At 46.4% G+C, this 17,202-nt stretch overlaps 1 protein-coding gene across 2 annotated transcripts in view; it reads right to left on the bottom strand.

Annotated features, from left to right (window-relative positions):
- LOC110539043 (brain-specific angiogenesis inhibitor 1-associated protein 2-like protein 1) overlaps positions 1-17,202 on the bottom strand; it is a 78,521-nt gene that overhangs the window by 2,531 nt on the left and 58,788 nt on the right. For both annotated transcript variants that reach the window (XM_036941588.1, XM_036941587.1), the window contains 6 exons: positions 16,873-17,028; positions 15,909-16,044; positions 15,511-15,739; positions 12,852-12,914; positions 12,396-12,582; positions 3,446-3,489 (listed from right to left, as the gene is read on the bottom strand). In XM_036941588.1, the coding sequence (XP_036797483.1) occupies positions 3,446-3,489; positions 12,396-12,582; positions 12,852-12,914; positions 15,511-15,739; positions 15,909-16,044; positions 16,873-17,028 (815 nt within the window). The remainder of the gene's footprint in view (positions 1-3,445; positions 3,490-12,395; positions 12,583-12,851; positions 12,915-15,510; positions 15,740-15,908; positions 16,045-16,872; positions 17,029-17,202) is intronic.

A 17,202-nucleotide genomic window follows, 5' to 3' on the forward strand; every position in this document is an offset into this window, starting at 1 on the left:
ATAGGGGCTAGGCCATTTAATATAGGGGCCAGGCCATTTAATATAGGGGCTAGGCCATTTAATATAGGGGCTAGGCCATTTAATATAGGGGCCAGGCCATTTAATATAGGGGCTAGGCCATTTAATATAGGGGCCAGGCCATTTAATATAGGGGCCAGGCCATTTAATATAGGGGCCAGGCCATTTAATATAGGGGCTAGGCCATTTAATATAGGGGCTAGGCCATTTAATATAGGGGCTAGGCCTGCTGTTAATTGCAGTCTGGACATGGACATACCAAATGTAGACAATAAGCAAGATTCAATTCACCAGGCTATTGATAAGGCCTAAAAAGACAGCGTATAAAATTAAACAATAGATGTAAAGTCCCCTGTTTTGGGGACCTGAGTGGTTCTGGTACCGGTTCCAACCGGATGGATATGTGGACACCATAGATTGAAATATGTATTTTACAGTTATAAAGGAAATCTTAGTCGTTGATAAATTAGTAGTTGATAAATACTAGATTTAGAAAGCATATAAGTCATTTCAAGCCTTATTCATACCGTTCTGTTGAATAGGAAATACATCACATTAAATATATCATATTGTACTGTGTACTTGAGCTTGTGTCCTGAGAAGTGACTACACCTCAGCAATTTATAACTACATTTACCAGATAGGGGAGATTTGAACCTTAGAGTCTGCAGTATTACTAGTTATTGTTTATGGCCCTCTCATACTAAATAATTACTTCTGGAGATTACATAGATTACATTTTTGATTACATTACAGCCTGGTGAACCTCTTTAATACGTTTGGTTTAGAATCAAATTAAACAAAAACACTACAGTTGTTCTTTAAATCAAAAACATTATTTCTAAATAATATTGGGTCAGAAACATAAATCTCTTCTCTCGTTCCATGGCACTGTTTGCACACGTAGTCCTAAATATCTTTACGCATAACATTCGCACGTCTATACAAAGTATTAGGCTCCTGTCAATCGTATCGTTGCTTATGTGCGAGGCAGATTTTTGTTAAAGATCCACTTGTTGATATTGCATTATAGGACGACTAAATAGTTTGGAGTGTCTTTGGTAATCAGACAAGGGGGCGCTCTTTGAAACTGGATGGATAGCCTTCTGAACAAGTCGAAATGCAGATATGTGAATTGTGAATAATGAAAAAGCATGAGGGCATAAAATGTCAAAGCCCTCTCAGTAGACCATTTAAAACCTCTTTATTTATAGGCTACTTTTGGATAATTGCCAGGATAAAAGACACACCTATGTGATGCTGGTATACCAGCGTTGATTAAGGGGAGGGGACGCTATGCTTGGTTTTTAATGAAATTAAAGCAATCGCTTTTTTATGTTTCCAAATACGAGATTCACTGGCACAAACGGCACATCTCTCCTTCCATGGGCTCTCTGTGTCATGGCTGAATAGGCTGCGCTTCCACTCTGTGTGTCATGGTTGGTTAGGCTGTGCTTCCACTCTGTGTGTCATGGTTGGATAGGCTGTGCTTCCACTCTGTGTCATGGTTAGATAGGCTGTGCTTCCACTCTGTGTGTCATGGTTGGATAGGCTGTGCTTCCACTCTGTGTGTCATGGTTGAATAGGTTGTGCTTCCACTCTGTGTGTCATGGTTGGATAGGCTGTGCTTCCACTCTGTGTCATGGTTGGATAGGCTGTGCTTCTACTCTGTGTGTCATGGTTGGATAGGCTGTGCTTCTACTCTGTGTGTCATGGTTGGATAGGCTGTGCTTCTACTCTGTGTGTCATGGTTGGATAGGCTGTGCTTCTACTCTGTGTGTCATGGTTGGATAGGCTGTGCTTCCACTCTGTGTCATGGTTGGATAGGCTGTGCTTCTACTCTGTGTGTCATGGTTGGATAGGCTGTGCTTCTACTCTGTGTGTCATGGTTGAATAGGCTGTGCTTCTACTCTGTGTGTCATGGTTAGATAGGCTGGCTGTGCTTCCACTCTGTGTGTAATGGTTAGATAGGCTGGCTGTGCTTCCACTCTGTGTGTCATGGTTGGATAGGCTGTGCTTCCACTCTGTGTGTCATGGTTGGATAGGCTGTGCTTCCACTCTGTGTGTCATGGTTGGATAGGCTGTGCTTCCACTCTCTGTGTCATGGTTGGATAGGCTGTGCTTCCACTCTGTGTCATGGTTGGATAGGTTGTGCTTCCACTCTGTGTCATGGTTAGATAGGCTGTGCTTCTACTCTGTGTGTCATGGTTGGATAGGCTGTGCTTCTACTCTGTGTGTCATGGTTGGATAGGCTGTGCTTCTACTCTGTGTGTCATGGTTGGATAGGCTGTGCTTCCACTCTGTGTGTCATGGTTGGATATAATGTGCTTCCACTCTGTGTGTCATGGTTGGATAGGCTGTGCTTCCACTCTCTGTGTCATGGTTGGATAGGCTGTGCTTCCACTCTGTGTCATGGTTGGATAGGTTGTGCTTCCACTCTGTGTCATGGTTAGATAGGCTGTGCTTCTACTCTGTGTGTCATGGTTGGATAGGCTGTGCTTCTACTCTGTGTGTCATGGTTGGATAGGCTGTGCTTCTACTCTGTGTGTCATGGTTGGATAGGCTGTGCTTCCACTCGGTGTGTCATGGTTGGATAGGCTGTGCTTCTACTCTGTGTGTCATGGTTGGATAGGCTGTGCTTCTACTCTGTGTGTCATGGTTGGATAGGCTGTGCTTCTACTCTGTGTGTCATGGTTGGATAGGCTGTGCTTCTACTCTGTGTGTCATGGTTGGATAGGCTGTGCTTCTACTCTGTGTGTCATGGTTGGATAGGCTGTGCTTCCACTCGGTGTGTCATGGTTGGATAGGCTGTGCTTCTACTCTGTGTGTCATGGTTGGATAGGCTGTGCTTCTACTCTGTGTGTCATGGTTGGATAGGCTGTGCTTCTACTCTGTGTGTCATGGTTGGATAGGCTGTGCTTCTACTCTGTGTGTCATGGTTGGATAGGCTGTGCTTCCACTCTGTGTGTCATGGTTGGATAGGCTGGCTGTGCTTCCACTCTCAAAATCCCTGCCATTATCATCTGCGTTACTGTTAAGACCTGCTTTTTGGGGGTCTTAAAACCTCCCATTAGTGCTGCATGAAAATTGTCACTTTTGCACTTGTTTTTAAGGACACACCTGTAAAATTGTAACCCCTCCCACTTCAGTGCAAGGGAGCTGATGGTAGACAGGTAAATTGCTGAACTTGGCGTTAGGGCTGGAAAATGCCAGTGTACCTGCTTTTACATGACGAAATTGCAAATTAAGGTGCATTTGACACTTGCGCCTCCTTTGCGCCAAAAATAGAACCCTTGCGCTCTGTATGCGGACTACACTGTGGGTAGAGTATATGACTGACTATTTGAAAGAAAGATTGTGTGTCCACACATGTTATTGTGAGTTTAAGATGGATGTGTTAATATTCTCTTCATGATGCATGACTTACCCGAGGAAAAGAGGCGTCTTCCCAAAACCATTCAGTTGGGTTCCCTGTAAACAAACCCAAGAGACATCAGACCAGATATACTGTAAGTCACAAGACCCATTCACTCTCCATGATGGAATCCAACCAACAATGATTCATTCACTCTCCATGATGGAATCCAACCCAACAATGATTCATTCACTCTCCATGATGGAATCCAACCCAACAATGATTCATTCACTCTCCATGATGGAATCCAACATGGAGACCACACCACAGACTACCCCTCCTCAGACAGGTTTGGTAGGGCAGACTGGTGAGTGTTGTGTGTTGCCCATGGAGACCACACCACAGACTACCCCTCCTCAGACAGGTTTGGTAGGGCAGACTGGTGAGTGTTATGTGTTGCCCATGGAGACCACACCACAGACTACCCCTCCTCAGACAGGTTTGGTAGGGCAGACTGGTGAGTGTTGTGTGTTGCCCATGGAGACCACACCACAGACTACCCCTCCTCAGACAGGTTTGGTAGGGCAGACTGGTGAGTGTTGTGACTGTGACAAACAGAGATGACCTGGGTTCAAATGCTATTTAAAATCTTTCAAATACTTTGAGTGATTGCTGGAGTCTGCCTGGAGTGACAAATGATGTGGTTTTCAACTAGACTATTGAGACTGTTCTGTTGGTTCCATTGCAACAGGTCCTCTCAATAGATAGGTGTTGAACCCAGGTCTGGAGAGGAGAATGCTTCATCACCTCAGAACACTGACACTGGAAAATGGCTCTTCTGGAAGGGACAGTGTATCCCAGGACCAGGATGGGGAAACACTGTCCTATTGTACTGTGTAGAGATGGGTGGGTTGACTCATAACCTGCAATCCCTGTAGTTATATTGGCGGGGAGGGGTGGGTTGACTCATAACCTGCAATCCCTGTAGTTATATGGCGGGGAGGGGTGGGTTGACTCATAACCTGCAATCCCTGTAGTTATATGGCGGGGAGGGGTGGGTTGACTCATAACCTGCAATCCCTGTAGTTATATGGCGGGGAGGGGTGGGTTTAGGGTCATTAAATATTGGGTGGGTTGACTCATAACCTGCAATCCCTGTAGTTATATGGCGGGGAGGGGTGGGTTGACTCATAACCTGCAATCCCTGTAGTTATATTGGCGGGGAGGGGTGGGTTGACTCATAACCTGCAATCCCTGTAGTTATATGGCGGGGAGGGGTGGGTTGACTCATAACCTGCAATCCCTGTAGTTATATGGCGGGGAGGGGTGGGTTGACTCATAACCTGCAATCCCTGTAGTTATATTGGCGGGGAGGGGTGGGTTTAGGGTCATTAAATATTGGGTGGGTTGAATAAAGAGAAAACAATGCATTAAAAATCCATAAATGTATCATTTTTGTAGAATTCTGAGACCAAAAGGACAATGTCAGAGTTGAATTCAATAAGAGAAATGATGTGAAAGAACAGCAGGCCAGAACAGTAGTCTAATGTTGGGGAAAGATGTGTGATGACTGAGGTCACAGTCACAACACAGGGACTTGCACATCAAGGGAACTGTACCGTTCCAGATGGGTTAGATAGAATAGTAGTATAACTGAAATCTGAACAGAGTGTAGGTCTATAACCTCTCACATAGCTTTAATATTAACTCATAGAATTAAGCATTTCTTACAGTGAAATGATACAGCAAATGTACAGCATCATTAAAGCAGATAGTATTTCAACCACATAAAATATGCACCCAAGCTGAACTGAAATCTTATTTAAAAAAACACGTTGGATCTTTATAACAGCTTTTAATTTCCTTAAAACTGGAGTTATTGCATTTTTCCGGTTAGGATTGAGTGTGGGCCTCAGATTTTCACTTTATCACTTTTAAGTCAGGAGGTTGCGGATGGGTTACTAGCAATTTGGGTGGGTGCTGGTGAACAAACTGCTGACCCACGCATCACTGGTAGTCTCTCACAGCTGTAGTGCTGGGATGCCACCACCAGAGGACAGCATTGAGCCTACAGAACAGCATTAGCCCTAGAGAGGGGTAGGCAGGCAGATGTAGCCAGACACACATTGACCTTAGTGACTGCTGTCCTAACATCCTCTTGACATCCTGGACAGATGTGTAGTTTTAATCCTAGTCCTAATCAGACTGAGTGCAGGGTGTCAGCACACACACACACACATGTCATTTCTCTCGATACTTTCTGATACATTCCTGTAGTACCTCTGCTCTCGCTACGTCAGTCTCTTCTCTTTCTGTGTCTTTAATCCGTTTCTCTGTATTCATCTGCCTCACTTTCTACGCAAAGGGCAGAACCAGCAAGAAAGCATTTTTCTCATGGTGACAGAGCATTCCTGTGTAACCCCCACTCCTCCCTCTATCCCACCCTCTTCTCCTAATTCCCTCCCCTCATTCACTCCCTGCAGCCAAATCTGATGAATGGGGAAAAGACTTCTCCCTTATGGCACTGGTCATACTAGCACAATAAAGACCTGGGTCCTGGAGTTTGTAACAGCAGAGTTGTGGGTTTGATTCCTGCAGGGGCCACATGTACTGAATGAGTTTAGCATCTGTTAGATGAGCACATTATCAGTATTAAACATGACAATCAGACCTAGTCGTGTCCCAAAGGAGATGAAGAGAAGTGAGTGATCCCAGTTATGAACTAACTATAATCCCATTCACAAGGACAGAGCTATACGTGGCTGGTAGTCTGGAATGAATGACTCACCACTATACCATCCATGCCTCCTTCAAAGACAGCCCTGGAGGTGTGTGTCATATACACACACACACACAACAATCTCTTGTCGCATACACACCTACACACAGTCCAGTCACGACACACGCACCTACATACACAGAGTTACTCCACTTGTCGTGCTCTCACCTACACACCGAGAGAAACAGGAAGTGTTGTTCAGACTCACCTACACAGCTAGTTATTATTTTCATTGTATGGAAAAACATTCACAGCATGCTATTCACCTACCCACACCCCACCCCCAGTCTTTACCTACACCCCCCCCCCCCAGTCTTCACCTACCTACACCCCACCCCCAGTCTTCACCTACCCACACACCACCCCCTGTCTTCACCTACCCACACCCCACCTCCAGTCTTCACCTACACACACCCCACCTCCAGTCTTCACCTACACACACCCCACCCCCAGTCTTCACCTACATACACCCCACCCCCTATCTTCACCTACACACACCCCACCCCCAGTCTTCACCTACCCACACCCCACCCCCTATCTTCACCTACCCACACCCCACCCCCAGTCTTCACCTACCCACACCCCACCCCCTGTCTTCACCTACCCACACCCCACCTCCAGTCTTCACCTACACACACCCCACCCCCAGTCTACACCTACACACACCCCACCCCCAGTCTACACCTACACACACCCCACCCCCTGTGAGTGGCGCAGCGGTCTAAGGCACTGCATCTCAGTGCAAGAGGCGTCACTACAATCCCTGGTTCGATTCCTGGCTGTATCACATCCAGACGTGATTGGGAGTCCCATAGGGCGGCGCACAATTGGCCCAGCGTTGTCTGGGTTTGGCCGGGGTAGGCCGTCATTGTACATAATAACTTGTTCTAAACTAACTTGCCAAGTTAAATAAAGGTTCCATAAAACAATACAACGTCTTCAGGAAGCACTGTAACTAGCTGGCTTACAATTTGAGCTACAGAGGCATTTGGTATGTTATGAATTTCCAGATATGAATTATGAAAATATTTCAAGCGAGGGGTTTGTGCACAACCCTGCCTACTACACAAACCTCATCCTGTGTGTTCACCTACACAGTATAACTGAACACATGACTCATAGATAGATTCCCCATCTCCACAGAGTGGGGCTTTGTCCTAAATGGCCCCCTATTCCCTATCTAGTGCACTACTTTTGACCCGAGCCCTGGTCAAATGTAGTGCACTATATAGGGAATATGGTGCCGTTTGGGAGCATCCCAGAGCAGTGTCCACCACCTCAACCCCTGCTCTATCTCTGTGTGTTGTTTGATGAATGGGAGCAGAGCAGGTTGGTGTAGTCCAGCACTGTTAAATACAATGTGTTTCATTGGTAAAACATGTTACTATCGATGTTCCGGAACTGATTGTCTGTCTGGCTGACTCATACAGCATGAATGGAGGATAAGTACCTACTAGAATCAGAATCACACACTGGGAGAGAGATGGGGGGCTGGGACAGAGAGAGAGAGGGAGAGAGATGGGGGGCTGGGACAGAGAGACAGAGGGAGAGAGATGGGGGGCTGGGCCAGAGAGAGAGGGAGAGAGATGGGGGCCGGGCCAGAGAGAGAGGGAGAGAGATGGGGGGCTGGGCCAGAGAGAGAGAGATGGGGGGCTGGGACAGAGAGAGAGGGAGAGAGATGGGGGTCCGGGCCAGAGAGACAGAGGGAGAGAGATGGGTGGCCAGGGCAGAGAGAGAGGGAGAGAGATGGGGGGCTGGGACAGAGAGAGAGGGAGAGAGATGGGGGGCTGGGCCAGAGAGACAGAGGGAGAGAGATGGGGGGCTGGGCCAGAGAGACAGAGGGAGAGAGATGGGACAGAGAGAGAGGGAGAGAGATGGGGGGCTGGGACAGAGAGACAGCGGGAGAGAGATGGGGGGCCGGGCCAGAGAGACAGGGAGAGAGATGGGGGGCTGGGACAGAGAGGGAGAGAGATGGGGGGCTGGGCCAGAGAGACAGAGGGAGAGAGATGGGACAGAGAGAGAGGGAGAGAGATGGGGGACCGGGCCAGAGAGACAGGGAGAGAGATGGGGGCTGGGACAGAGAGGGAGAGAGATGGGGGGCCGGGCCAGAGAGACAGAGGGAGAGAGAAAGAAGGAGAGAGATGGGGTTCCGGGCCAGAGAGAGGGAGGGAGAGAGATGGGTGGCCAGGGCAGAGAGACAGAGGGAGAGAGATGGGACAGAGAGAGAGGGAGAGAGATGGGGGGGCCGGGCCAGAGAGACGGAGAGAGATGGGGGCTGGGACAGAGAGGGAGAGAGATGGGGGGCCGGGCCAGAGAGACAGAGGGAGAGAGATGGGGTTCCGGGCCAGAGAGACAGAGGGAGAGAGATGGGTGGCCAGGGCAGAGAGACAGAGGGAGAGAGAAAGAGGGAGAGAGATGGGGGGACGGGCCAGAGAGACAGAGGGAGAGAGAAAGAGGGAGAGAGATGGGGGGCCGAGGCAGACAGAGGGAGAGAGATGGGGGGGCCAGGCCAGAGAGACAGAGGGAGAGAGATGGGAGGCCAGGGCAGAAAGAGGGAGAGAGATGGGAGGCCAGGGCAGAAAGAGTGAGAGAGATGGGGGGCCGAGACAGACAGAGGGAGAGAGATGGGAGGCCAGGGCAGAAAGAGGGAGAGAGATGGGTGTCCGGGGCAGAAAGAGGGAGAGAGATGGGTGGCCGGGGCAGAAAGAGGGAGAGAGATGGGAGGCCGGGGCAGAAAGAGGGAGGGAGATGGGTGGCCGGGGCAGAAAGAGTCTGTCAGACAGGGAGAGAGAGGGAAGTCAGACAGGGAGAGAGAGGGAAGTCAGACAGGGAGAGAGAGGGAAGTCAGACAGGGAGAGAGAGGGAAGACAGACAGGGAGAGAGAGGGAAGACAGACAGGGAGAGAGAGGGAAGACAGACAGGGAGAGAGAGGGAAGACAGACAGGGAGAGAGAGGGAAGTCAGACAGGGAGAGAGAGGGAAGACAGACAGGGAGAGAGAGGGAAGACAGACAGGGAGAGAGAGGGAAGACAGACAGGGAGAGAGAGGGAAGACAGACAGGGAGAGAGAGGGAAGACAGACAGGGAGAGAGAGGGAAGTCAGACAGGGAGAGAGAGGAGAGAAGCAGAGAGAGAGAGGGGAGAAGCAGAGAAGGAAAGAGAAGGAGAGTGTCAGGTTCCAGGTGTCAGGTTCACCCAGAGTGGAATCCAATGGAAGGCTGGGTCGGAGCCGTGCCACCAGATGTATGTACACTGAGTGTACAAAACACGATGAACATTTCCATGACAGACTGACCAGGTGAAAGATATGATCCCTCATTGATGTCACCTGTTAAATCCACTTCAGTCAGTGTAGATGAAGGGGAGGAGACGGGTTAAAGAAGGATTTTTAAGCCTTGAGATAATTGAGACATGGATTGTGTATGTGTGTCACTCAGAGGGTGAATGGGCAAGACAAAACATTGAAGTGCCTTTGAACAGGATGTGGTAATAGGTGCCAGGCGCAATGGTTTGTGTTAAGAACTGCAACGCTGCTGGGTTTTTCATGCTCAACAGTTTCCTGTGTGTATCAAGAATGGTCCACCACCCAAAGGACATCCAGGAAACTTGACAAAAAAAAAATCAGTGGGAAGCTTCAGAGTCAACATGGACCAGCATTCCTGTGGAACGCTTTCAACACCTTGTAGAGTCCATGGCCAGACCAATTGTGGCTGTTCTGAGGGCAAAATATTAGGAAGATGTTCTCAATGTTTTGTACACTCAGTGTACACTGATAGCCAGGCATAATAATGGCCACACATACCCACACACAGCGCACGTGCACACACGCACGGCCGGACTCGGGACACAGCAGAGTGTAGCCTAATTAATATTTCACCGCAGTGAAAGAAAAGAGAAGTTGAGAAGTGTATTGTCTTTCCCAGACTTCTCCATTCAACCTCTCACACAGGAGGGCCAAACATCAAACTACAACCTGCCCTCTCTGGGTCACCACTGACCTGTACAGCCACGAGGGCAGCAGCTTATGTTTCCTCCTGTTGCTATTTCTAGTGTGTTTGTGATGAACAGGATGTCCAGCCTGTACTGTAGGTACAGCTAATTACACTCAAAGTAGTCTCTTGTGACGGACATCATGGAGTAGTGGGAGATGTGATTCTGAGTGCTGACATTACACTAAAAGTAGTCTCTTGTGACGGACATCATGGAGTAGTGGGAGATGTGATTCTGGGTGCTGACATTACACTAAAAGTAGTCTCTTGTGACGGACATCATGGAGTAGTGGGAGATGTGATTCTGGGTGCTGACATTACACTAAAAGTAGTCTCTTGTGATGGACATCATGGAGTAGTGGGAGATGTGATTCTGAGTGCTGACATTACACTAAAAGTAGTCTCTTGTGACGGACATCATGGAGTAGTGGGAGATGTGATTCTGGGTGCTGACATTACACTAAAAGTAGTCTCTTGTGACGGACATCATGGAGTAGTGGGAGATGTGATTCTGGGTGCTGACATTACACTAAAAGGAGAGCCAGGGTAGCGAGGGTTAAATCACATGTCACATCGAAGAGGAACTGGCGGCCCCAGGACCAACTGAACACAATGCAGGGCTTCTCCATGTCTTTTAGGGGGTTTAAGGAGTCTGGCTTCAATAGCTGTTTCTGCTTTAGTGAAATGGGATGGAGGGATCCTGCATAGCTTTACATTAACTGGGACTTTCACTGCTTGCTTGGTTCTATGTAGCTTTCTGCACAGGGAAAACAGGAGTTGTTTGACCAGAGTGATCTTCTCATCCTCATAAATACACACATGTACATGTTATAGCTTGCACAAGTTTAAACAGGAGACAGAGTCTCTCTGTTTGTATGCCTTCAGCCAAACCAACGCCAGCAGGTGTTTAGGCTTCTTACCATGAATTTCCATTCAGCCAGGATGGGGAAGCACAAACAACCTCGGATTGGCCTTTTGCACTTTGAAAACCCACAACTTTGACTGATGGCTTTGAATACATGCAAAAGCCAGAGCTAGTTGAGAGCATTGCTAGAGTGTAGGTTGAGCATTAGACACGCATGGCGTGTCCCACAATGCATTGTAACTACTTTACACCTGCAGGTATTGCCAACACTTCTCTGTCATTCAAAACTACTGTATTTTAGCTTAAACAACCTCCAGGCTAGGCCCAGCCCTGTCCTACTCTACCGCAGCCCAGCAGCCCCTTAGTGGGACAGAGGCTCCCAGACACAAGGGTGTCCAACAGTCCGGGAATGTATTACTATACTGTATTACTATACTGTATTACTATACTATATTAAAATACTATACTGTATTACTATACTGTATTAAAATACTATACTGTATTACTATACTGTATTACTATATTGTATTACTATACTGTATTAAAATACTACACTATATTACTATACTGTATTACAATACTACACTGTATTACTATACTGTATTAAAATACTATACTGTATTACTATACTACTATACTGTATTACTATACTGTATTAAAATACTATACTGTATTACTATACTACTATACTGTATTACTATACTGTATTAAAATACTATACTGTATTACTATACTATATTACTATACTGTATTAAAATACTATACTGTATTACTATACTGTATTAAAATACTATACTACTATACTGTATTAAAATACTGTATTACTATACTGGCTCAAGGGGAAATCCTCTTATCCACGGTCTTATACAATGCTATGATCTGTTATACTGTACCATACAGTAACATCTTATCTTATCCTATCCAATACAGGTTTCACAAATATGAGGAGGCATCAAATACTGTATAGACAACCTTTAGGGAATTAGGATGTGCTAATGGTTTGATGTGGCTTGTAATCAGTAAGTGCTGTTATTAAGTGTTTATTAAGTATTGTTACGGTGTTATATAGGTGTTATTAAAATAAACATCCTATGTGCAGACAGGAAGCACATGTAAACATCAGCCAACTCTCCTGTTTACACAACTGACAATGGAGAAGGACTGAAATGATCCAGAACCGCAGATAAGGTCAGGTACTTAGTACTACACAGTCACTAGCTATCAGCTCTGGTCAGGTAGCTAGTAACTGTATAGTACTAAGTATCAGCTCTGGTCAGGTAGCTAGTAACTGTATAGTACTAAGTATCAGCTCTGGGCAGGTAGCTAGTAACTGTATAGTACTAAGTATCAGCTCTGGGCAGGTAGCTAGTAACTGTATAGCTCTGACTGACCGTGTGTACAGAGGAGCTGGAGGAGGCGGAGAGGGAGGGCGAGTGCTGCTTGCTGCCCGGGAGGACACTCCTCTTGGGGAAGTCGCTGTAGTCAGGAGGGGGGAGGATCATGGAGGAATCATCTGTCTCTGTGTCCTGGTGGAGCAGGTTCACCACGCTCTTACTGCGCATGGGAGGAGCCCCCACACTGTGGAGAGAGAGGGGGAGAGATAGAGAGAGAAAAGAATGAGTGAGTGAGTGAGTGAGTGAGTGAGTGAGTGAGTGAGTGAGTGAGTGAGTGAGTGAGTGAGTGAGTGAGTGAGTGAGTGAGTGAGTGAGTGAGTGAGTGAGTGAGTGAGTGAGTGAGTGAGTGAGTGAGTGAGTGAGTGAGTGAGTGAGTGAGTGAGTGAGTGAGTGAGTGAGTGTGTGTGTGTGTGTGTGTGTGTGTGTACCTGCCTGCTTGAGTGGTCCCCTTACCTGTTGTTATTCACTATTGGCTCTGAATATGCCCGGCAATAGGATGATGGAAACCATCCCCTCCTGGAACACAGACAAACAGAGAGAGAGAGAGGCAGGTGATTACACTCCCATCTCCCCAGCTTTTTCCTACAGGCCCCTGAATAACCCTCAGACAATCCTAATACATTGACGTCCACACTGAAGTACACAATCCCCTGGAACCTGCTTCTCTACACACCATCCCATCATGCAGTAGCTTAATAGAATTCCCTTTCCCCTTTTCAGGATTCTGTATCATCAACCTCTCTATAGCTGTCTAACAGGTGTTGAGATAGAAGTGAGGCCATTATGGTAAAATAAGGTAGATAATCATCATAGGCCTCTGAATGGACAAATCATTGATTCCATACAAATCCCTGTGAGAAATGTTCATATTTGTCCATTTGTTCACTGGGCTTCAGAATGGGCAGCTGGGTGTGGCCAGTGTTTAACTAGAATACATAAAGGCTGGGGTACTGTATCAACTTCCAGCTTCCCTGTTAAAAGCACCACAGTGAACCATGCTGTAGGGTTTAGGTAGTGATCACATTTCACTAACCTGATCTGGAACCAGGCCAACATTTCAGTCACATGTCTCTCATTCTCTCAGTCTACTGTCTCAAAGGGTATCAAATAATCATAGATTATAGATTTTTGTCATATAGCCTTGTGAACATAATGAATATATGATTCATTATTCATGTTTTCACAGGATATTAATTAAATGTATTTCATTCCTGTCCATGACACTCTTCATCACACTATGGTGGTGGAGGGATACATGTGGATGTTATCAGTGTGTGTTGCTAGGTGACTGACCCAGATCCATCACTCTGGCTGAGGTGTGACAGATAGGTGTCTCATCAACTCAATGACATCACACTGCAGGGAGCTCCACAAGAACCCTACACTGTATCAATGGCACATATCTAGGTAACATCCCAAAAGCCACCCTATTTAGTGCACTGCTTTTGACATATATAAGAGTCCATCATCTGTAGAATCTTAAAGAACATGTACAGCATCACGTCAGGAATACAACACCTTTATAAAGTTCATTTTGAGCCTTGATCCAGCAAAAACATCAGAGATTAATTTGGCTGTGATTCTCTCCTTTCTCTACTTCTTTCCCCCTCTACCCCCACTCCTCCCCTCCTGTCTCCTCTGTGTCTTTCTGCCTCCAGCCATGTGCTGATTGTATTCCCCAGTGTGTGCCGGCTCCCAGGCAGCTCTTAGCGATCCCAGAGCACGGCGCCCAGCCAGCCCCACCTGGAGTGGTCCAGTTAAGGGGAGCTCAATCAAATCAACATCTAATCAGGACCGGAACTACCACATGCACACAGCAGCTGGCGGTGTGTGTATAAATGCATGTGTGTGCGTTAGGGCTGGGCGGTATACCATATTTGACTATATGCAGGTATTGATGCACGAAACGGTTTGGGTTTTTACTTTACCTTCTATCACAGTATTTTAATGTTTGGTTTGTTAAATGTGATACGCCGTATGTAAAGTTCATTTTTATAGTTTACTCTGCTACTTGAGTCACCCCTCTCTGCTCTCTCTCTCTCCCTGCTGCTTTGCGACATAGACCTAGTCCCACCCCTTCACTCAAGGAGCGCATTTGTTGTTGCTTTGACCACGAGACACTTTCGTTCAGTCTGCATGGTCAATGCAGCACATGCAACAATGTTGATGACAACGATGTTGTTTCCACTTTGATCTTAATATAAATCCACAAGTGTTCTATAATTACAACAGCTAGTTTGTATTTTCTAGTTAGCTGGCGAGCTAACTAGCTAATAAAGTACTGAGTCAGTGCAAACGTAGCTAACTAATACAGCCTGATACCAGGACTGAGTCAGAGCAAACGTAGCTAACTAATACAGCCTGATACCAGGACTGAGTCAGAGCAAACGTAGCTAACTAATACAGCCTGATACCAGGACTGAGTCAGAGCAAACGTAGCTAGCTAATACAGCCTGATTCCAGGACTGGTGGAGGCTTAAATCAGCATGTTGTTTGTGCAACAGTATCTTCTAAATCAAAGAGGAATAGGCGAAGCATGAATATGTTGGCCATATGAATAAAGTTTTAATGTAGCCAAAGATCATATGGTCCCCTAGGAAACACCGAACATCACTTTGGTTCCTACCCTGTCACAATAACTCATCCATGGCATTTTCATTTGTTGTCATGTCAAACAACACTATTATTTATATTCTAACCATAGAATAAACATTCTATTTCCATGATTCCAAAAGTTCGCCCAAGGGTTTTGAATTAAATCGCAATTGCAACATTTGGTTAAAATAAGGCCTAGTATTTTTCCCATATTGTGGCAGTATGGAAATGATCTCAAATGAGTGCAGGGAATGCAGAAATGGATGGAAAATAATACAACATGATTTTAGGTTGAAGTTGTATTGAACAGTATAAAACAATCCAAATGGAGAAGGACCGATTGAAATCATTTAGAATATATGTGTTGCACTACTCATAAAGCAAATATATAACTTTTATTAATCAAAAACAGAAAATACCATCAAAAATGTGAAAAATATGATATTTTGGCCATATTGCCCAGCCCTAGTGTGTGTGTGTGTATGCATGCATCACCGTATGTGTCTGTCTAACTTACTGTCTGGTTTTCTCCAGTTCTCCGTAGAGCCATCCGTCCCTCTCGTCAGGTATGAGCAGGGTGATGATGTCTCCCTCGTCAAAGCTGAGCAGCGTAGAGTTGGTCCCAGAGGTGTGGGGGAAGATGGTGCGGACCCTGGGTCTCTTCACAATGTTGTTGAGTCCTGTGGCCACAGACACTGACCTGGGACCTAGACCGCCACTCTCCTCCCCTCCATTGTCCCTGTAGTCTGGAGAGAGAGGGAGAGAGAAGGGTTAATACACAGACATGTACACAGGTCCATGCATGCACCCACATACAAACACACACACCAGCGATCAGCGGGGAGGACATGCGAACACACACACACGCATACGAACACACACACACACGCGCACTCACGCACACACACACACTACCTGTGCCACTCTCAGTCTCTCTGGTGACTGAGTTTGTTGTGGGTGTGTCCTGCGTGAACATACTGGCCAATGGGCTGGTCTGAGCCTTCAGTGCCGGGGCAGGGGGTGGAACTGTGTCCCGGAATATGGAGTTGCTCTGACCATAGGAAGTGGAACACAGGAAGGGGATAGTATGAGTGCTAGAATGTACAGTTGTTAGTAGTTAACCTGCCATTGGTAGTGGTACATTATTATTTTTTAATAACAAATTCTTATTTACAATGACAGCCTAGGAACAGTGGGTTAACTGCCTTGATCAGGTGCAGAACGACAGATTTTTACTTTGTCAGCTCGGGGATTCGATCTTGCAACCTTTCTGTTACTAATCCAACGCTCTAACCATTAAGCTACCTGCCGTCTAGTGGTTAACCTGCCACTGGTAGTGGTACATTAGTAGTTAACCTGCCACTGGTGGTGGTACATTAGTAGTTTACCTGCCCCTGGTGGTGGTACATTACTAGTTAACCTGCCACTGGTAGTGGTACATTAGTAGTTAACCTGCCACTGGTAGTGGTACATTAGTAGTTAACCTGCCACTGGTAGTGGTACATTAGTAGTTAACCTGCCACTGGTGGTGGTACATTAGTAGTTAACCTGCCATTGGTAGTGGTACATTAGTAGTTAACCTGCCACTGGTAGTGGTACATTAGTAGTTTACCTGAATCTGGTAGTGGTACATTAGTAGTTTACCTGCCACTGGTAGTGGTACATTAGTAGTTAACCTGCCACTGGTAGTGGTACATTAGTAGTACAGGTATTACAGGTTTTTACCATTTCATTATTATGATTCAATCAGTGAAGCCATAGTGTCATCACAAGGTATCTGTGCCGTGTTCTCTCGCTCTCTCACATTGAATCAGAATTAGATATTCTAATTAATAAATTGTTTTCTAAATGGTTAATGAATGAGTGACTGCCTTCTCACCCTACTGTGTCTCTGGGACATGGGGGAGGCCTGGGGGGTGATGGACACTGGGGTGCGAAGACCCTCAATCATAGACATCACGCTCTCGGGCACGTTGGTGGCATCGCCACACTTGTCCTGCCAGGTGGGCAGCTTCCCGAAAAGCATGTCTCTGGCCTGGGGTCAGAGAAGGAACAGCAGCAGTCATAGTACTGTAGAATGGGAGCCTTGGATTTGTGATTTGGTACCCCGCTAGACATTTGTATAATAAACGTGGTACACAGATGGTGGTTATGGTAAATTCATGGAAATAGTCAGTGCGATCTGGTTCCAATTCCACCCCTAGCCTCT

The sequence above is a fragment of the Oncorhynchus mykiss genome, chromosome 13, assembly GCF_013265735.2.
Source record: "Oncorhynchus mykiss isolate Arlee chromosome 13, USDA_OmykA_1.1, whole genome shotgun sequence".
Lineage (NCBI taxonomy): Eukaryota > Metazoa > Chordata > Actinopteri > Salmoniformes > Salmonidae > Oncorhynchus > Oncorhynchus mykiss.